This window comes from Oncorhynchus keta, chromosome 18 (genome assembly GCF_023373465.1).
Source record: "Oncorhynchus keta strain PuntledgeMale-10-30-2019 chromosome 18, Oket_V2, whole genome shotgun sequence".
NCBI lineage: Eukaryota > Metazoa > Chordata > Actinopteri > Salmoniformes > Salmonidae > Oncorhynchus > Oncorhynchus keta.
In genome coordinates this window covers 26584618-26604905 of record NC_068438.1, presented here as the reverse complement: position 1 = coordinate 26604905, position 20288 = coordinate 26584618, and the positions used below count along the sequence as shown (strand labels likewise).

The following is a 20288-nucleotide window of genomic DNA, read 5'->3' as shown; positions in this document are numbered from 1 at the left end:
AAAATATATTTGATATTTTATATTATTCAAATAGCCACCCTTTGCATTGATGACAGCTTTGCACACTCTTGGAATTCTCTCAACCAGCTTCATGAGGTAATCACCTGGAATGCATTTCAATGAACAGGTGTGCCTTGTTGTTAAGTTAATTTGTGGAATTTCTTTCCTCCTTAATGCATTGTGTTGTGACAAAGTGTGTGTGTGTGGGGGGGGTAGCCCTAAGATAGCCCTAAGATAGCCCTATTTGGTAAAACACCAAGTCCATATTATGGCAAGAACAGCTCATATAAACAAATAGCAAAGACAGTCCATCATTACTTTAAGACATGAAGGTCAGTCAATACGGAACATTTCAAGAACTTTCAAAATTTCTTCAAGTGCAGTTGCAAAAACCATCAAACGCGACGATGCAAATGTCTCTCATGAGGACCGCCACATGAATGGAAGACCTAGAGTTACCTCTGCAGCAGAGGATAAGTTCATTAGAGTTACCAGCCTCAGAAATTGCAGCCCAAATAAATGTTTCACAGAGTTCAAGTAAGAGAATACATCTCAACATCAACTGTTCAGAGGAGACTGTGTGAATCATGGTCATGGTCGAATTACTGCTAAGAAACCAGTACCAAAGAACACCAATAATAAGAAGAGACTTGCTTCGGCCAAGAAACACGAGGGATGGACATTAGACTTGTGGAAATTTGTCTTTTGGTCTGGAGTCCAAATTGAAGATTTTTGGTTCCATCCGCTGTGTCTTTGTGAGACACGATGTCGGTGAATGGATGATCTCTGAAGGTGTATTTCCCACCGTAAAGCATGGACGAGGAGGTGTTATGGTGTTATGGTGCTTTGCCAGTGACACTGTCTGGGATTTATTTAGAATTCAAGGCACAGTTAACCAGCATGGCTACCACAGCATTCTGCAGCGATATGCCATCCCATCTGGTTTGGTCTTAGTGGGGCTATCATTGTTTTTCAACAGGACAATGACCCAATACACACCCAGGCTGTGTAAGGGCTATTTTACCAAGAAGGAGAGCGATAGAGTGCTGCTTCAGATGACCTAGCCTCCACAATCCCCCGACCGCAACCAAACTGAGATGGTTTGGGATGAGTCGGACCGCAGCGTGAATGAAAAGCAGCCAACAAGTGCTCAGCATATGTGGGAACTCATTCAAGACTGTTGTAAAAGCATTCCAGGTGAAGCAGGTTGAGAGAATGCCAATACTGTGCAAAGCTGTCATCAAGGCAAAGGGTGACTATTTGAATAATCTAAAATATAAAATGTATTTTAATTTGTTTAACACTTTGTTGGTTACTACATGATTCCATATGTGTTATTTCATAGTTTTGATGTCTTCACTATTATTCTACAATGTAGAAAATATTCAAAATAAAGAAAAACCCTTGAATGAGTAGGTGTTCTAAAACTTTTGACCGGCAGTGTATGTTGAGAATACAGTATAAAAATACACAGTACAAAACCCCAGAGCAAAATTGATAGAATTGCAGGAAATTTGCTTCCGGACCTAAATTCGGAATATAAATAATATACATGTACGTGAATGATATGTAGAGACAGTATGTGAATAGAAAAGGAGTACAGCAGTACTTGTATAGGATGAGCCTTGACTAGAATACAGCATATACATATAAAGTGGGTAAAACAGTATGTCAACATGATTAAATTGACTCGTGTTCAATGACTTTATGTAGGGCAGCAGTCTCTAAGGTGCAGGGTAGAGTACTGGGTGGGAGTCGGCTAGGGACCATGTCTGAGTTTCAGGGCAGGGTAATGGGTGGAGGCTGGCTAGTGGTGACTGTTTAACAGCCTGATGTATAATAATAACAGTCTTGTGGTATATTGTGACATACTATACATTCTCATATAGACCGGAGACGTGGATGAGAGAAGATAACGATGTGTCAGACTTGTGTAGAGTTTAAATTATGTAACTTCAATGTGAATAGCTGTATCCTATCATAAATTGGAATTTTTACTACCCTCAAATGGTACATTTGCACCTCACATCCCTTATTCTCACCCCCTGTAGGTACAAAATATGGAAATATGTGTTTTGTAGTGTGCTCCTCTCCCATTTCCTGTTGTTGCAGTCATCAGGGGTGGGGTCAAAGGCTATGTAGTTCAGTACCTCCCAATCAGTGCAGCTGCTCTCTATAGTACTGTGCATTACTAACATTAACCAGCAGCAGGTACTCCCTCCATTCCTCCCTTCACGCCTGGTTAGAAGTTGTTGATGTGAAACGCTGTCGAGCGCACTGTCAGACATTGATTTTAGCAGTCTCCAGATCAAACACACATTTGTATTCCTTAATTTTCACATTTGTTAAGCAGTGCCATTTCTACTGTTCACCATAGTGGGGAGAGAGAAAAACACCAGCACATTCTACCCAGTTCTACAATCTAATCTGACTGGTATTAAACTGAGACTACTAACTAGTCTACCTGGTATTGAGCTGGGACTACTACCGTAGTCTACCTGGTATTGATCTGGGACTACTACCTAGTCTACCTGGTATTGATCTGGGACTACTACCTAGTCTACCTGGTATTGAGCTGGGACTACTACCTAGTCTACCTGGTATTGAGCTCAGACATTGGGCATTGAGAGACATGCAGAGATTAGACTTCAGCGTCTTCAGCTTTCTCATGTCAGCAGATGTGAATTTGGGAATATTTTGACTTTGTTTTTCTAATGATTTCTTGATGATTAAGACCATAGCATGTTCATCCTTTTCAATCAAGATGTATAACATAACACTGTAGAGAGAAGCTGAAGGCTGTCAGGATGCATCTGTTATCTAGTTCTCTTTGATAAAGAAAGGCAGGCTGAAATGTTGACAGTTTGTTGTGCTGTACAATGTCCAGGTTGTTTGTCTTATTCTGATCCATCACAATGTGTTGAGCTGAGGAAAGGGAACTTTCTCTTGCAGCACTCCCATTTGGAAAAATGTAACCTATGCATCATTAAGTGAGCATGGATGCAGCGATGATAGAAGAAAGCACGGATATTTTTGTCAATACAGTGAAGTATTCTCCATCTGTTCCACTTACAGTGAGTCCATTCAAAATAGTGTTCCTGATTGCCATGCTTTCATCTGCTTGGTCGGAATTCTCAGAAAAAATTCTGTAAATTGGACGAGCTTGGTCGTTGTGAGAAGAGATTGTTTCGAAATCTTGTATATTTCAAGCAAATACACTTCCTACCGAATTACCAGGTCAGAGGCAATTTGCATTTATACTATGCCTCTATAAAAAAAATGGGCCCCTGTTGTTTGCTCTGACGGATATAAAAGAAACATCTTTGCAGTTCATTTGATCTTCCATCACAAAGTGTCTAAAATTATACACCCAGTCGATCTGCAGCCGACCAATATCTGAGCTGCAGCATACACAGACATTCTGGCTCACCATGGCATTCATTCATTCCCATGCTTTTGGACGAGATAGGATGCTAATTTTTTCATAACATCACCATTCTCCATCCACAGCACCAGAATCTTGGCAAGAGAAGTGGCTGTATGCTCTTCTCCCAGTATCCATATCTTAGGGAGAAATGAAAACAACCTGTCACTGTCACAGATTCCTTCTGTAAACAGGACCCACTGGGCACAGACGTCAGTTCAACATCTAGTTTCCATTCACATTTGGTTGAGTTGTCAACTAACCTGAATTCACTTCGAAATCAACAGAAATTGTTACCTGCCATTGGATTTAGGTTCAAAGTTAGGTGAAAAAAATAGAACTGCCTTGACGTTGATAGCTTTTTGCAAATCCCATAAGTTTTCCACATTGATTCAACATCATCACATAGATCAGGGATCCTCAACTAGATTCAGCCACTGGCTCATTATTTTCTTGAGTGGATGGTTGGGGGTCAGTGACATGATCACACAAATAATGTGCAGACTGCAAATTGATCGCAAGAAGCCCAAGCAGATATAATATTTTACTAAAACATACTTCTTTCAAACCTTGCTTATATTTGTATACGATCACATATCTCTCTATTATGCTTGGGAATACTTGGAAACAGATTTCCAAAATGTAAATCACATGGAGTTGATTTCCTGGTGTTTTGACAGGTGTTTATGTCAAACAATTAAAATTAGTTGTTTTTTTCTCTGGAAACTTGGAGGGGGAGTGGGGGGTTAAAACCTGGGCCCTGGCCCGCTATTTTGGAAGCCCTGACGTGGAAACGATGATGATTCAACCAGTTTTTGCCCAGTGATGAATGACGTTAGCCCTAATTGGAGTTCTGTACTGTAGTCCTCTGACGCTCCTGCTCTTGAATGGTAGTTCTGTGATGGTTGAGACAGGGACATTACATTGTGGATGCACATGCAGTTGAGGTAGATTGCTAGGCAACCTTTTTCGATACTCGAGTACAGTTATTGACTCCTAGAGTTGACACAAGAATGAAGCTCACTGAGTTGATGTTGTCATCTTTGGAGTGCTGGTAAACATGGGGCTGTGTTTCTGGAAGGGTTTGGTCTGAATGGCATCCTAATGTGACTGATGTCATGTCTTCCTATAATGTGACTGATGTCATGTCTTCCTATAATGTGACTGATGTCATGTCTTCCTATAATGTGACTGACTGATGACATAATGCGGTGAATAAGCCCTGACCGGTTGTTTTCCATCCAGCTCTCCGGGTGGTGTTTCCTGGGTGTGTCAGGAGGAGGCATGGCTGGTTGAGATGTCGTGGACGATCACACCACTCAGCTAGACGTGCTGCTGCTGCGCTGTGTGGGCCTGGCTCCTGCAGCTGCACCATTGATGGTGCCGTGATCCAGTTCTAACCGTGGGTGAGGAATCAGAGTCATTTACCATACTCATCAACATGTTTAGCACACTACATTCAGCCATTGTAATATGGCCATAGGTCCGCTTATGATAGGCTTTAATGAGTGCATGATACCATAGTAGTCTCACAGCACGTATGCCTTCCACAGCACAAACACATTGATCCATAAGTCTAATCACTGATATTCCAAAGCAATGAAATGTGCATATTGAAAAGGGGCAAAATGGTTTGTTCCACATAGTGTCTGTCTGTATACAGTTCTAGATACTCAGGCAGCACAACAATGGCAATTTCCTCTGAGGACTTCCCATTGCCTGCTCTCCACTTGACGCAGTAAAAAACTGCTTAAAACTCTTCTTGACCCATTTCTTTATCCGTGGAAGGCTTTTATGGGGCTTATGTTTATGTGTCAGATGCATTCACACTTTGGAAATGAAGCCTTCTGCCTGACAGCATGTGTATAAATGGAGTATTTATACGCCGGGAAGATAAACAGAATTGACGAGGTATTATATCGCTGTGCTAAAAGACTGTCAACTTCCTCAGGGTAGAAAAAGTCAGTGGCTCTCTCAGCCAACCCACCACATCTTGTCATTTTGAAATAAAATTCAGAGTGGATCATTTAACTAGAGGCCTTTGTTGCTGACATGTTTGTCTCTCCTCCTCTCTCCTGGCAGGTAATGACGAGACATAAAACCAATCCTGGAGATGCCGAAGAGAAGAGACATTCTTGCCATCGTGTTGATAGTGTTACCGTGGACTCTGCTCATCACCGTTTGGCACCAAAGCGCAATCGCTCCGCTGCTCGCCATCCGCAAGGGTACATCCTCCACTTTCTCATAGGTCCTCTGTTGAATGGTGTAGAAATATTCAATACTCATCCAATCCAATCAGGTCACATGCCCAGTTACAGAATATAATGTACAGTACATACAGTACAATACATGCCTTCCACAGGGTCTGTTACAGATCCCTATGTGGTGGTGTGCATTATCAGACTGTAACATAGGTCATTTGTCAGTTAAGGCTATCAAAATTGCACTTCTTGGTAAGTGTTCTTTGATTCACACAGCCCCATCTGCAGCTTGTGCTTGGTGCTATGGTCTTCAGCAGTCATTCAGCTAATCTATTCAGCAGTTAAACTGTAGCAGACTTTTCATATCAAAAGGAGACTAAATTAATTTCTAATGCCCTTTAATCAGCATTTGAAATAATAATCACTGTTCCCTAATAGCTCCCAGGCAGGCTTTATTGAATCTCCTGAGTCAATGTGTTTGTGCGGCTTCCACATACTGTACACAAGCCTGAGATGTTACCACACTCTCACATTATGAACCCCCCCCCACCCCATAAATGTGACCATAAGTTACATAATAAACCAACAGTGTGAGTACAGTACTCTGTCGGATGAACAGAACCATATTCAAAAGGTCAAATGCAGCTGTTTTTATCTCAATATCAAATCCTTTCTGCGTAACAATGAGGTACCTTACTATTATTCTTTTTAAAGTAAAATTGTCAAAAATAAACAAAAATAGCAATATCTCAAGCAAGGATTTTGCTAGAACTGTCTGGGAGTGTTCTGAGTGAGGAGCCTAATTGGATGAACCTAATGGGAGGGATATGGAACCTGAAGCTAGCCATTTTGGCAGAGAGGTTTGAAACTCTTTGTTATTGGTCTATTAACGTATACCGCCGGGTGATGTAGCCAGGTAGGCCAACATTTCTGGTATTTTCAAACAGCTCTTACACTAAAACAGCATTAGCATCATTTTCACAATGTCACAGTATTATACCAACCTCAGTGTGGCAATATATATATATATAAAACGCAGAATCATTTTATTTTTGACAGCACTGGGCTTTTAAGGTGACAGTAAATCAATAGCGTTCTTTGTCTCTTTCCATTTGCCATCAAGGTAATATAGGCAGGTTTCCACAAATCATCTGGAGCCTTCTCCTTGTTTGGTCTTAAAAGGAGCAGGGGGTTGCCAGATTGCTTTCTGTCAGCCACCGCAGAACATCTGGCCATCAGAAGATTGTGTTAATCTGCTGTGTGACGCAGAAATACAATTTTTATGTCTGAAAGAGGATCCTCCGCTCTAACTGAGCACCGATAAAGATTTCCATTAGCTATGGAACAATGTGGGGAGAAATTAACTATGTTAATGATCCAATAATGATATTCTATCCATCATAGAGGGCTATGGGGGCCACATAATCATAGCTCCACTACTGGAATAGACCCTGTCCCTGCTACGGCTGTTCCAGCTGAATGAATAGGGGCAGCCAGGGGAGCCGCTGCCCTAACCAAACTGTAGCCATGATGTCCCCTCACCTCACGCTGCCTGCTTTCGCTTTTTGCAGCCTGTCACCACCTAGTAAAAGAGATCTTTATCATACCAGAGAGGCTTGCAGTCCATCGACACCGACTCGCAGGTACTTGCCTCTTGCATTGTGTCACCTGAGATTATACAGCGGGCGACCCCGCTCCCGGGGCGTGCTAATGCCTTACATGTCTTCCTGTTCCCCTGCAGATGACGGAGCCGACAGAGGGCGGAGGGAGGCGGGCCAGTCCAGCGACTCTAAGGAGTACTGCTCCTCTGATAAGGACATAGTGGAGGTGGTGAGGACGGAGTATGTGTACACGCGGCCACCGCCATGGTCCGATGGGTTGCCCACCATCCACATAATCACCCCCACCTACAGCCGCCCAGTCCAGAAGGCAGAGCTGACGCGGCTGGCCAACACCTTCCTCCACGTGGCCAACCTGCACTGGATCCTGGTGGAAGACTCTCAGAGGAGGACCCCGCTCGTTACACGCATGCTCCGGGAAACGGGTCTCAACTACACCCACCTGAACGTGGAGACTCCCAGGAACTATAAGCTGCGTGCGGACACGCGGGATCCCAGGATACCCCGGGGCACCATGCAGAGGAACCTGGCACTGCGCTGGCTCAGAGAGACCTTCAACTCCAACAGCAGCCAGGCAGGCATTGTCTACTTCGCTGATGACGACAACACCTATAGCCTGGAGCTGTTTGAGGAGGTCAGTACAGGCCTGGGGCTCGCTGGCATCTCATGGACACATACGGTCCACTAGATTCACTTTTGTGTCACTGGATATAATGGTAGTGGGGAGTTTACGGCACATAATGTACATATTTTTGTTATTTGATTTATTTCAACATGAATGGTGGCTACTCCTACTCCTAGTACAGTGGTAATATATTGTGGTTATTACCTGAAATATTTTGATTCCCATTGCCAACAACAGTGGTCCGAGGATAAGTTTGAACATAGTAGTCAGTGCCTCAGGCCATCCATTTTGACTCAAGACAGATTGGCTTGAATGGATGCTGTTAGGCCCTGAGGCATTAGCCTCAGGTCTTGTTAGTGTGAAGGGGGCAAGTTGTAAATGGTGCGATCCATATCGATGGGTCGGTTATTACCTTTCCCTGGAAATCAGGCAGAGTGCTCTCCCTCTCTCTATAATCCTTCCATCACTTACACCCAGCACCAGCACTCTTTATAGGGGGGAGTAACAACCTATAGGGCTGAGCTTGAGCTAGCTGCCTCTGGGCTGACCGATAGAGTCAGTGAGAAACCACTCCGACCCAACTGACAGAGCAGTAAATATCAGACCATTCTCATCGACCTGCTAACAAGTGTAAGTCATAAGTCATGGAGGGGATGGCTATAACAGCTACATGTGAAGAGGTTGAAAGTAGACATCGATCTAAGAGATTGCAGTTGGATATGCCATGTTGTTGTGATCTGGACTTGAATGAACCTGAATGGAAAGATGCCAGCTTGTTCAGCTTGACCTGACATTTGAAATATGAAAACTGGTACAAATTAAATCATTCATACACTCATGTAAAATAGATGTTATCCAGAACCTTGAAGGGTTCTTCTGCTGTCCCCATAGGAGAACCCTTTGAAGAACCCTTTTTGGTTCCAGAAAGAACCCTTTTGAGTCCAGATTGTAACCCAACAGGGTTCTGAGGGTTTTCCATGGAACCCAAAAGAGTTCTGTCTGGAACCAAAAGGTGTTCTATGTTGAACCAAAAAGGGTCTAAGAGTGTAATATCATGAACTCTTGCCCAGAGTTGTCAGTAATGTGATAATACGACAGGTTACAAAAACAACGGCTGAATCAAATACATACAGCAAGGAACTGTAATGGCCAACCTAACCTTCTGTTGTTGCTCCATTACATCATATTAAGCAGATTCTCTCACCCAGAGCAGAAGCAAAATTGTGCTTCTCTACCCTCCGTTATAAGTCCAGACCAAACCATAGGAAACATTCCATGTCGAGAGACATGGGTAGAGACTAGAGGTCGACCGATTATGATTTTTCAACTCCGATACCAATACCGATTATTGGAGGACCAAAAAAGCCGATAGCGATTAATCGGCCGATTTAAAAAATAAATAAAAAGTATTTCAAATAATGACAATTACAACAATACTGAATTAACACTTATTTTAACTTAATATAATACATCAATAAAATCAAGTAGATAATGAAACATGTTCAATTTGGTTTAAATAATGCAAAAACAAAGTGTTGGAGAAGAACGTAAAAGTGCTATATGTGCTATGTAAGAAAGCTAACGTTTAAGTTCCTTGCTCAGAACATGAGAACATATGAAAGCTGGTGGTTCCTTTTAACATGAGTCTTCAATATTCCCAGGTAAGAAGTTGTAGGTTGTAGTTATTATAGGACTATTTCCCTCTATACCATTTGTATTTCATTAACCTTTGACTATTGGATGTTCTTATAGGCACTTTAGTATTGCCAGTGTGACACTATAGCTTCAGTCCCTCTCCTCGCTCCTCCCTGGGCTCAAACCAGCAACACAACGACAACAGCCACAACATCAAAGCAGCATTACCCATGCAGAGCAAGGGAAACAACCACCCCAAGGATCAGAGCGAGTGAAGTTTGAAATGCTATTAGTGCGAGCTAACGAGTCAGCCATTTCACTTCGGTCACACCAGCCTCATCTCGGGAGTTGATAGGTTTGAAGTCATAAACAGCGCAATGCTTGATGCACAACTAAGAGCTGCTGGCAAAATGCACGAAAGTGCTGTTTGAATGAATGTTTACGCGCCTGCTTCTGCCTACCACCGCTCAGTCAGATACTTAGATACTTGTATGCTCAGTCAGATTATATGCAACACAGGACACGCTAATATCTAGTAATATCATCAACCATGTGTAGTTAACTAGTGATTATGATTGATTGTTTTTTATAAGATAAGTTTAATGCTAGCTAGCAACTTACCTTGGCTTACTGCATTTGCGTAACAGGCAGTCTCCTTGTGGAGTGCAACGAGAGAGAGGCAGGTCGTTATTGCGTTGGACTAGTTAACTGTAAGGTTGCAAGATTGAATCCCCCGAGCTGACAAGGTGAAAATCTGTCTTTCTGCCCCTGAACGAGGCAGTTAACCCACCGTTCCTAGGCCGTCATTGAAAATAAGAATGTGTTCTTAACTGACTTGCCTAGTTAAATAAAGATTAAATAAAAAAATTGGCAAATCGGCACCCAAAATACCGATTTCCAATTGTTAGGAAAACTTGAAATCGGCCCTAATTAATCGGCCATTCCGATTAATCGGTCGACCTCTAGTATAGACTCTGCTGTGAATTGTTAAAAGTAAAATAAGTTATAGATCCACAAAAGTATGTGGACACCCCTTCAAATTAGTGGATTAGGCTATTTCATCCACACCCGTTGCTGACAGGTGAGCACACCGTCATGCAATCTCCATAGACAAACATTGGGAGTGGAATGCCCTTACTGAAGAGCTCAGTGGCATTCAACGTGGCACCATCATGGGATGCCACCTTTCCATCAAGTCAGCTCGTCAAATTTCTGCCCTGCTAGAGCTGCCCGATCAACTGGAATTGCTGTTATTGTGAAGTGGAAACGTCTAGCAACAACAACTGCTCAGCCACGAAGTGGTAGGCCACACAAGCCACCGAGTGCTGAAACATGTAGAGCGTAAAAATCGTCTGTCCTCGGTTGCAACACTCACTACCAAGTTCCAAACTGCCTCTGGAAGCAACTTCAGCACAAGAACTGTTCGTCTGGAGCTTCATGGAATTAGTTTCCATGGCCGACGCAGACTGCGAGCCAGGCCTAATCCCCAACATCAGTGCCCAACCTCACTAATGCTCTTGTGGCTGAATGGAAGTCCCCACAGCAATGTTCCAACATCTATTGGAAAGCCTTCCCAGAAGAGTGGAGGCTGTAATATCAGTAAAGGGGGGACCAACTCCATAATAATGCCCATGATTTTGGAATGAGATGTTCGATGAGCAGGTGTCCACATACTTTTGGTCATGTAGTGTAGCTCATGAAATATGCATCTGCCATAGTTAAACTTCATCACTGCAAAGGGGTGCATTAATTATTAAGCTTTCATAAAAAAAAATGATTTTGTTGCCTTTCCAAAGCCACAAGGAGTATTTACAGGCAGTGTCTGCTTCTCTATTTTTATCATATCTATCCATCTCTATTCTCCTTCAGCATCCACATTCAACATTGTGAACCAGATCACTGAGAATACAATATCACCTAAATTGAATGCTTTTTTAGATGATAAAATAAGTATTGGATATAAAAGGTATATATAATGATATTGCTTCTGGTTTAGGAATCATGTGGTGTACTGATGAAAATGGGCCACAGTTTAGGAGTTGAACTAACCATTTTCTACTGTGTTCTCTATGGACTAAGTCACCAATTCCATCTATTAAAGACAGATAATCAACCTATAGCAGTATAATCACCCGATAGCAGTATCAGCCTGTTCTGATGACAACTCACTTTAGAGCCTCTGTGAACCAGTACAGATCCCCATCTCCTCCGCTTCAGATGGATTAATACACCTGGAGAGTTTGGGATCAAATCAAATCAAATCAAATGTTATTTGTCACATACACATGGTTAGCAGATGTTAATGCGAGTGTAGCGAAATGCTTGTGCTTCTAGTTCCGACAATGCAGTAATAACCAACAAGTAATCTAACTAACCATTCCAAAACTACTGTCTTATACACAGTGTAAGGGTGTTAAAGAATATGTACATAAGGATATATGAATGAGTGATGGTACAGGGCAGCATAGGCAAGATACAGTAGATGGTATCGAGTACAGTATATACGTATGCATATGAGATGAATAATGTAGGGTAAGTAAGATTATATAAGGTAGCATTGTTTAAAGTGGCTAGTGATATATTTACATAATTTCCCTTCAATTCCCATTATTAAAGTGGCTGGAGTTGAGTCAGTGTCAATGTCAGTGTGTTGGCAGCAGCCACTCAATGTTAGTGGTGGCTGTTTAACAGTCTGATGGCCTTGAGATAGAAGCTGTTTTTCAGTCTCTCGGTCCCAGCTTTGATGCACCTGTATTGACCTCGCCTTCTGGATGATAGTGGGGTGAACAGGCAGTGGCTCGGGTTGTTGATGTCCTTGATGATCTTTATGGCCTTCCTGTAACATCGGGTGGTCTAGGTGTCCTGGAGGGCAGGTAGTTTGCCCCCGGTGATGCGTTGTGCAGACCTCACTACCCTCTGGAGAGCCTTACGGTTGAGGGCGGAGCAGTTGCCGTACCAGACGGTGATACAGCCCGCCAGGATGCTCTCGATTGTGCATCTGTAGAAGTTTGTGAGTGCTTTTGGTGACAAGCCGAATTTCTTCAGCCTCCTGAGGTTGAAGAGGCGCTGCTGCGCCTTCTTCACGATGCTGTCTGTGTGAGTGGACCAATTCAGTTTGTCTGTGATGTGTATGCGGAGGAACTTAAAACTTGCTACCCTCTCCACTACTGTTCCATCGATGTGGATAGGGGGGTGTTCCCTCTGCTGTTTCCTGAAGTCCACAATCATCTCCTTAGTTTTGTTGACGTTGAGTGTGAGGTTATTTTCCTGACACCACACTCCGAGGGCCCTCACCTCCTCCCTGTAGGCCGTCTCGTCGTTGTTGGTAATCAAGCCTACCACTGTTGTGTCGTCCGCAAACTTGATGATTGAGTTGGAGGCGTGCGTGGCCACGCAGTCGTGGGTGAACAGGGAGTACAGGAGAGGGCTCAGAACGCACCCGTGTGGGGCCCCCCGTGTTGAGGATCAGCGGGGAGGAGATGTTGTTGCCTACCCTCACCACCTGGGGGCGGCCCGTCAGGAAGTCCAGTACCCAGTTGCACAGGGCGGGGTCGAGACCCAGGGTCTCGAGCTTGATGACGAGCTTGGAGGGTACTATGGTGTTGAATGCCGAGCTGTAGTCGATGAACAGCATTCTCACATAGGTATTCCTCTTGTCCAGATGGGTTAGGGCAGTGTGCAGTGTGGTTGAGATTGCATCGTCTGTGGACCTATTTGGGCGGTAAGCAAATTGGAGTGGGTCTAGGGTGTCCGATAGGGTGGAGGTGATATGGTCCTTGACTAGTCTCTCAAAGCACTTCATGATGACGGAAGTGAGTGCTACGGGGCGGTAGTCGTTTAGCTCAGTTACCTTAGCTTTCTTGGGAACAGGAACAATGGTGGCCCTCTTGAAGCATGTGGGAACAGCAGACTGGTATAGGGATTGATTGAATATGTCCGTAAACACACCGGCCAGCTGGTCTGCGCATGCTCTGAGGGCGCGGCTGGGGATGCTGTCTGGGCCTGCAGCCTTGCGAGGGTTAACACGTTTAAATGTCTTACTCACCTCGGCTGCAGTGAAGGAGAGACCACATGTTTTCGTTGCAGGCCATGTCAGTGGCACTGTATTGTCCTCAAAGCGGGCAAAAAAAGTTATTTAGTCTGCCTGGGAGCAAGACATCCTGGTCCGTGACTGGGCTGGATTTCTTCTTGTAGTCCGTGATTGACTGTAGACCCTGCCACATGCCTCTTGTGTCTGAGCCGTTGAATTGAGATTCTACTTTGTCTCTGTACTGACGCTTAGCTTGTTTGATAGCCTTGCGGAGGGAATAGCTGCACTTTTTGTATTCGGTCATGTTACCAGACACCTTGCCCTGATTAAAAGCAGTGGTTCGCGCTTTCAGTTTCACGCACATGCTGCCATCAATCCACGGTTTCTGGTTTGGGAATGTTTTAATCGTTGCTATGGGAACAACATCTTCAACGCACGTTCGAATGAACTCGCACACCGAATCAGCGTATTCGTCAATGTTATCTGACGCAATACGAAACATATCCCAGTCCACGTGATGGAAGCAGTCTTGGAGTGTGGAGTCAGCTTGGTCGGTCCAGCGTTGGACAGACCTCAGCGTGGGAGCCTCTTGTTTTAGTTTATGTCTGTAAGCAGGGATCAACAAAGGGATTAGTTCCCTTTGTTGTGCTCCGACTTCAAGAACATAGGCAGGCTGTCTCTGTGGGCCTCCCCATAGCTTACACACACACACAGAGAGAGAGAGAGAGAGAGAGAGAGAGAGAGAGAGAGAGAGAGAGAGAGAGAGAGAGAGAGAGAGAGAGAGAGAGAGAGAGAGAGAGAGAGAGAGAGAGAGAGAGAGAGAGAGAGAGAGAGAGAGAGAGTGTTAAAGAACACTTAGCACAAACACTTCAGCACTTTATGGCATTTTCACTTGCTCAGCTCTAAACAGAGGAGAGACGGGGTACTGTTTTAGCAATGATTCCCGTCAGTGGCAGCATTGGAAACATTCATTTTCACATTGTAGCATGGAGGGAGAGGGGCAACCCCCTTCACGATGCTTGAGCCAGTTCCATTCCAGAACCTACCCATTGAGGAAAACAGCTATTTCCATCGTAGGAAAGATGCATGATCTAAACTTGTGATAAAGGTCAGTTGTCTTATGTACAAAAATCACATGACCCTTGGGAGAGGGTGATGTCATCCCTAACACCCTATCATACTGTTAAGGGAATTTTTATCAATAATGACTAATTATGTATACATTTCAATCAGGACTGACTAATCAGAATATGATTATATTACTGTATATGTATGAATTTTCTTTATAATCCTAGTACTGAATATAATGTGTGTAAATATAATCAAGATTTAGAACAATGACTGTCTGTTCCTTGGAAGAAATGAATGAACTTATAGCCATACTAACTAAACACAAAACACAGAAAATAAAGGTCAGAACGTGACAGTACCCCCCCCCCCCCAAAGGTGCGGACTCCGGCCGCAAAACCTTGACCTATAGGGGAGGGTCTGGGTGGGCGTCTGTCCGCGGTGGCGGTTCTGGCGCGGGACGCGGACCCCACTTCACCCTTGTCTTTGTCCGCCTTATTTTCCGCCTCCGTGGCTTTCTCACCATGGCAACCCCTCTCAATGACCCCACTGGACAGAGGGGCAGCTCGGGACAGAGGGGCAGGGGCGCTCTGGACAGAGGGACAGGGGCTCCGGACAGAGGGACAGGGGCTCTGGACAGAGGGACAGGGACTCTGGCGCCTCTGGGCTGAGGGGCTCTGGCGCCTCTGGGCTGAGGGGCTCTGGCGCCTCTGGGCTGAGGGGCTCATGCGCCTCTGGGCTGAGGGGCTCTGGCGCCTCTGGGCTGAGGGCTCTGGCGCCTCTGGGCTGAGGGGCTCCGGCAGCGGCGCCGGACAGGCGGGACGCTCCGGCAGCGGCGCCGGACAGGCGGGAGGCTCCGGCAGCGGCGCCGGACAGGCGGGAGGCTCCGGCAGTGGCGCCGGACAGGCGGGACGCTCCGGCAGCGGCGCCGGACAGGCGGGAGGCTCCGGCAGCGGCGCCGGACAGGCGGGACGCTCCGGCAGTGGCGCCGGACAGGCGGGAGGCTCCGGCAGCGGCGCCGGACAGGCGGGACGCTCCGGCAACGGCGCAGGACAGGCGGGACGCTCCGGCAGCGGCGCCGGACAGGCGGGAGCACCTGCAGAGAGGAGACAGAGAGACAGCCTGGTGCGTGGAGCTGCTACAGGAGGCAGCGGCGCCGGACAGGCGGGACGCTCCGGCAGCGGCGCCGGACAGGCGGGAGGCTCAGGCAGCGGCGCCAGACAGGCGGGAGGCTCCGGCAGCGGCGCCGGACAGGAGGGACGCTCCGGCAGCGGCGCCAGACAGGCGGGACGCTCCGGCAGCGGCGCCAGACAGGCGGGACGCTCCAGCAGCGGCGCCGGACAGGCGGGACGCTCCGGCAGCAGCGCCGGACAGGCGGGAGGCTCCGGCAGCGAGGAGACTGAGAGACAGCCTGGTACGTGGAGCTGCTACAGGAGGCACCAGGCTGGGGAGACTTTCAGGAGGCTTGGTGTTAGAAGGAGCCTGAAAGACCGGGCTGTGGGGGAGCACTGGAGCTCTGGTGCGCAACCTTGGCACCACTTCCCCAGGCTGGACAACTACTCGAGCCCGGACCTTCCAGAGTGCAGGCACAGGTTGAACCGGGCTGTGGGTAAGCACGGGAGATCTAGTGCTTACTACACGCACCTCTCCCCTAGGCTCCACTCCCACAGTTGCCCGGTACGAGCGGAGCGCAGGCAGAGGACGCACTGCACCCTCCCAGCGCCCCGGAGACACAGCACGCAGAGCCGGCGCAGGATAAACTGGACCAAGACTGCGTACCGGCGACCAGACCCGCTGAGCAGGCACCATACGCCCTGGCTCAATGCCCACACTCGCATGGCACTCTCGGGGGGCTGCCCTATAGCGCACCGGGCTATGGACACGCACTGGCGACACCGTGCGCTCAACCGCATAACACGGTGCCTGACCAGTAATGCGCTGCTCATAATAAGCACGAGGAGTGAGCTCAGGTCTGCTACCTGGCTTAGTACCACACCTCGTGTGCCCCCCAAAAAAAAAAATTTGGGGCTGCCTCTCGTACCTGTCGCACTGCCGTGCTGGCTCCTCATATTGCCGCCGATCAGCTTTCGCTGCCTCCAGCTCTGCTTTGGGGCTGCGATTTTCCCCAGCCCGTGCCCAGGGTCCCTCTCCGTTCAATATCTGCTCCCATGTCCAGGAGTCCTGTGATGGTGGCCTCTGTTGTTGATGCTGCTGCTGCTGTCGTCGCTGTCCTTTACCACGCCGCTTGGTCCGATTGTGGTGGGTGATTCTGTAACGAGTTTCCTCCTCTTCTTCCGAAGAGGAGAGGCGAAACGGATCAGAGGACCAATACGCGGCGTGGTAATTTTCCATGGTACTTTTTAATGCTTTAAGGTACACATGAACAAAACTAACAAAACAAGAAATGTGAAACTCAAAACAGTCCTATCTAGTGCACACACAGAGACAGGAAACAATCACCCACAAACACACAGTGAAACCCAGGCCACCTAAGTATGATTCTCAATCAGAGACAACTAATGACACCTGCCTCTGATTGAGAACCATACTAGGCCGAAACATAGAAATTCCCAAAACCTAGACAAACAAACATAGACTGCCCACCCAACTCACGCCCTGACCATACTAACTAAACACAAAACACAGAAAATAAAGGTCAGAACGTGACACAGACTGGCTAGAAGGCTTATCTACACAGGCTGGCCTTGGCTCGGTCATAAATTATCTAAATTAGGATAGACGATGTGGGAAGGCTTGAGAACTATGCAGCCTTTGTACCAGTGTCAAGAAGAGACGGAATAGTTAGAAAATGCTGACGTAATTTTCAGTTTATAACCTGTGGTAAAATGTATCATGGGCAGTACTCTCGAGAATAAACACAGCTGGTTGATTTTAAAGACTGATCTCTGTCCATTGTATACAAATAAGAGTCTTCTTATGAATTGACAGAGTGTTTAATTTTAATTGGGTATTAAAACATAGAGGAATTGAATTCGTGTAACACATACAAAGTATTATTTGGGTGACTAGCCTGGCAAAGTCCTGGTCTCGTGGCCCAGATGTGTTTCCAAACTGCACTCATAAACCCGGGCCTCCTCCATCCTGTTCTCACGCACACATCTCCTCTCTGATCCCCTGGGCTGGTGGGTTATCATCAGATACGGCAAGAATACTGGGACACACACAGAGCGAGCCCCGTTTCCAGAGTGTTGTCCCACCCAGCACACACACACGTCCCCTCTCCCTGCTAAACACCTAATTTAAAAAGCACTTCCACAACACCAGCGCCTTTATTATTGCTACTGCATTGAGTGTGGATAAATTACTCAACAGTTCAGCCCTCCTCATTAGAACACTTCCTTTCATGATTTGGGCGGCTCTCTTTCGCTGCTAGTGGTGCAGAAATACAGTCGACAAAGAGCGGGCAGCCAGGAGATTGTTTGATACTGGAAGATTAAAGGACAAACCTGAGCCTCTGAGGAATGGAAGAGGCTCGGCACCTTTCAAGCATCTCCTCAACCAACCTGCTCTTCTTCTCCCAATCCACTCTCTATAATGGCCCTGGTCCTCAAACCCATTTAGCTCTGTCCACGTTTACTCTTCTTAGGCTGGGTCCATCACAGTGGCCCTGCAAGGCTTCTGTGATACATGTAACATACACACCATAGCTTTCAGATTAACTGGCTCAATCTGTATCATTGTTTGGAATTAAAACTATTGTCTCCTGTAATTAATGTATATTGCCTTGTTGGCACATCTCATATAGACACTGATACACTGATCCTGTTCATTAAAAATACAAACAGTGCAAAGATGCTTAACTCTCTCTGTCCTCTCTTCTTCTCTATCCAGATGAGGTCAACAAGGAAGGTGTCTGTATGGCCTGTGGCCTTTGTTGGTGGTCTGCGCTACGAGTCTCCCAAGGTCAACGCAGCAGGCAAGGTGTACGGCTGGAAGACTGTATTTGACCCTCACCGGCCCTTTGCCATCGACATGGCGGGCTTCGCCATCAACCTGCGGCTCATCCTCTTCAAGCCCCAGGCCTACTTCAAGCTGCGAGGAGTGAAGGGAGGCTACCAGGAGAGCAGCCTTCTCCGGGAGCTTGTCACACTCAACGACCTGGAGCCCAAAGCATCTAATTGCACTAAGGTAGATAGAGCAAAATAAATGCTTTATTTTTGCATGTTATACTCTGTCATTTTACACCAGAATATAATAATTTTACCTGGTGGTATTTTATATAATGTCAGGCAAATGTGAAATCCATACTCTGATGATCCTCTGGTGGATCCAACCTTAGTGCAGAGGCAGTGGCAAGTTCACTCTCTCCAAAACAACTTCATATATAAACCAGGTGCTAAAAATGTCAGTGGATCCATTAGGTAACTGGCAGGCTCCCCTCACATAGTGGGTGTGATTGTAAACGGCTTCAGGCCACTGTGTGGTGTTTCATGCCCATTTCATCTCCGGCCTCGCTGTTCCCTGCCTGGCCCTGGCCCTAGCCCCAGCTGCTAAGCCTCTCCCTGGGCAGAGGAGTCACCCAGGGGCCTTAGCCCACCACCACTCACACTCACATAATGGGATATTCAGCCTGATTATATTCAGGACTCCTGGAGGGGAGTAGATGAAAAGAGCTGGGGGGGGGGCATCCTAGCATGCATTCAGCCCAGATGAGCACAGGGCGAGGGATGAGTCGTGCTCCGGCAACTCTCCTCCTTATAATCTACCTCTTCAGACGCAAGTGTGACTATTAACGTCATCTACACCTGGGTAAAGTGGGAGTTGGCTCCTGGTGGAGGCAGCTCAAACACACCCCATGCATAATTCATTACTGAGGTGGAGGAGATGAAAGGTAGGGCTGCTCAGAGACTGAGGGGAAGAAAATGAGCTCTATACGTCGATTCATTTCCACCATCACTCTCCTGGATGTGAGTCCGGTCTCCAGAGCCAAATCATCCCACTCCAAAGGCTTGATTGGGGCTATAGTTACCGGTACGTGGCGGACCCAAAATAACCGAGTTGCATCACTTACAAAGAGCAAAAAAAGAGCAAGTTTTTATTTTTCCACTACAGGAGCACTCTCTATTCACTATCATAAAATGTTGAGCAAGGTCGAGCTGACACACAGGAGTACATTCTTATAGATAGGTTTCCTATTGTACCATCTGTACTGTTCTTGTTGCTATATCTAGGAGTAGATGCTCAGAAGAACATCACCGCCCATGCAGAGAGGAAAGGAGAGAGGAGGAGTGGATGGGTGTGTGTTCGATCCTGAGAGTGCTGCCTGATGCTGATTCTTCTCTCTGATATTTCTCTACAGATTCTCGTTTGGCACACTAGGACAGAAAAACCTGTCCTTGTAAATGAGGGAAAGAAAGGATTTACAGACCCCAATGTGGAGATTTGACATTGTCTCCTCGGGCGATGGTAAAGAGATAAATTATTCAATTATTCACATCTCAGACTTATTTTACTAATTTATATACAAATATTTGTATGACCTTTGGTGAACAGGGAAATGGTATACCAATGATAAGCACATTTCGGGATATTGTTTAAATTATCCATTGCTTTTACAGACACCCACATTTTTGGGCTAAAAGAGTTATTACAGCTATATTGATCTGTACTGCAAATTGACTTCATTATGAATGTGTGTAATTTCTCAGTGAGTCCTTGCTCTCTG

At 46.2% G+C, this 20288-nt stretch overlaps 1 protein-coding gene across 2 annotated transcripts in view; it reads left to right on the top strand.

Moving 5' to 3' along the window:
- Nucleotides 1-20288, top strand: part of LOC118397531 (galactosylgalactosylxylosylprotein 3-beta-glucuronosyltransferase 1-like) — a 106789-nt gene that overhangs the window by 85924 nt on the left and 577 nt on the right. The window contains exons 3-8 of one of the 2 annotated variants that reach the window (XM_035792404.2): nt 4670-4830; nt 5507-5649; nt 7197-7268; nt 7367-7878; nt 18455-18751; nt 19923-20029. In XM_035792404.2, the coding sequence (XP_035648297.1) occupies nt 5538-5649; nt 7197-7268; nt 7367-7878; nt 18455-18751; nt 19923-20009 (1080 nt within the window). In that variant the 5' untranslated portion in view covers nt 4670-4830; nt 5507-5537 and the 3' untranslated portion in view covers nt 20010-20029. The remainder of the gene's footprint in view (nt 1-4669; nt 4831-5506; nt 5650-7196; nt 7269-7366; nt 7879-18454; nt 18752-19922; nt 20030-20288) is intronic. The other variant, XM_035792405.2, reaches the window with a different exon arrangement.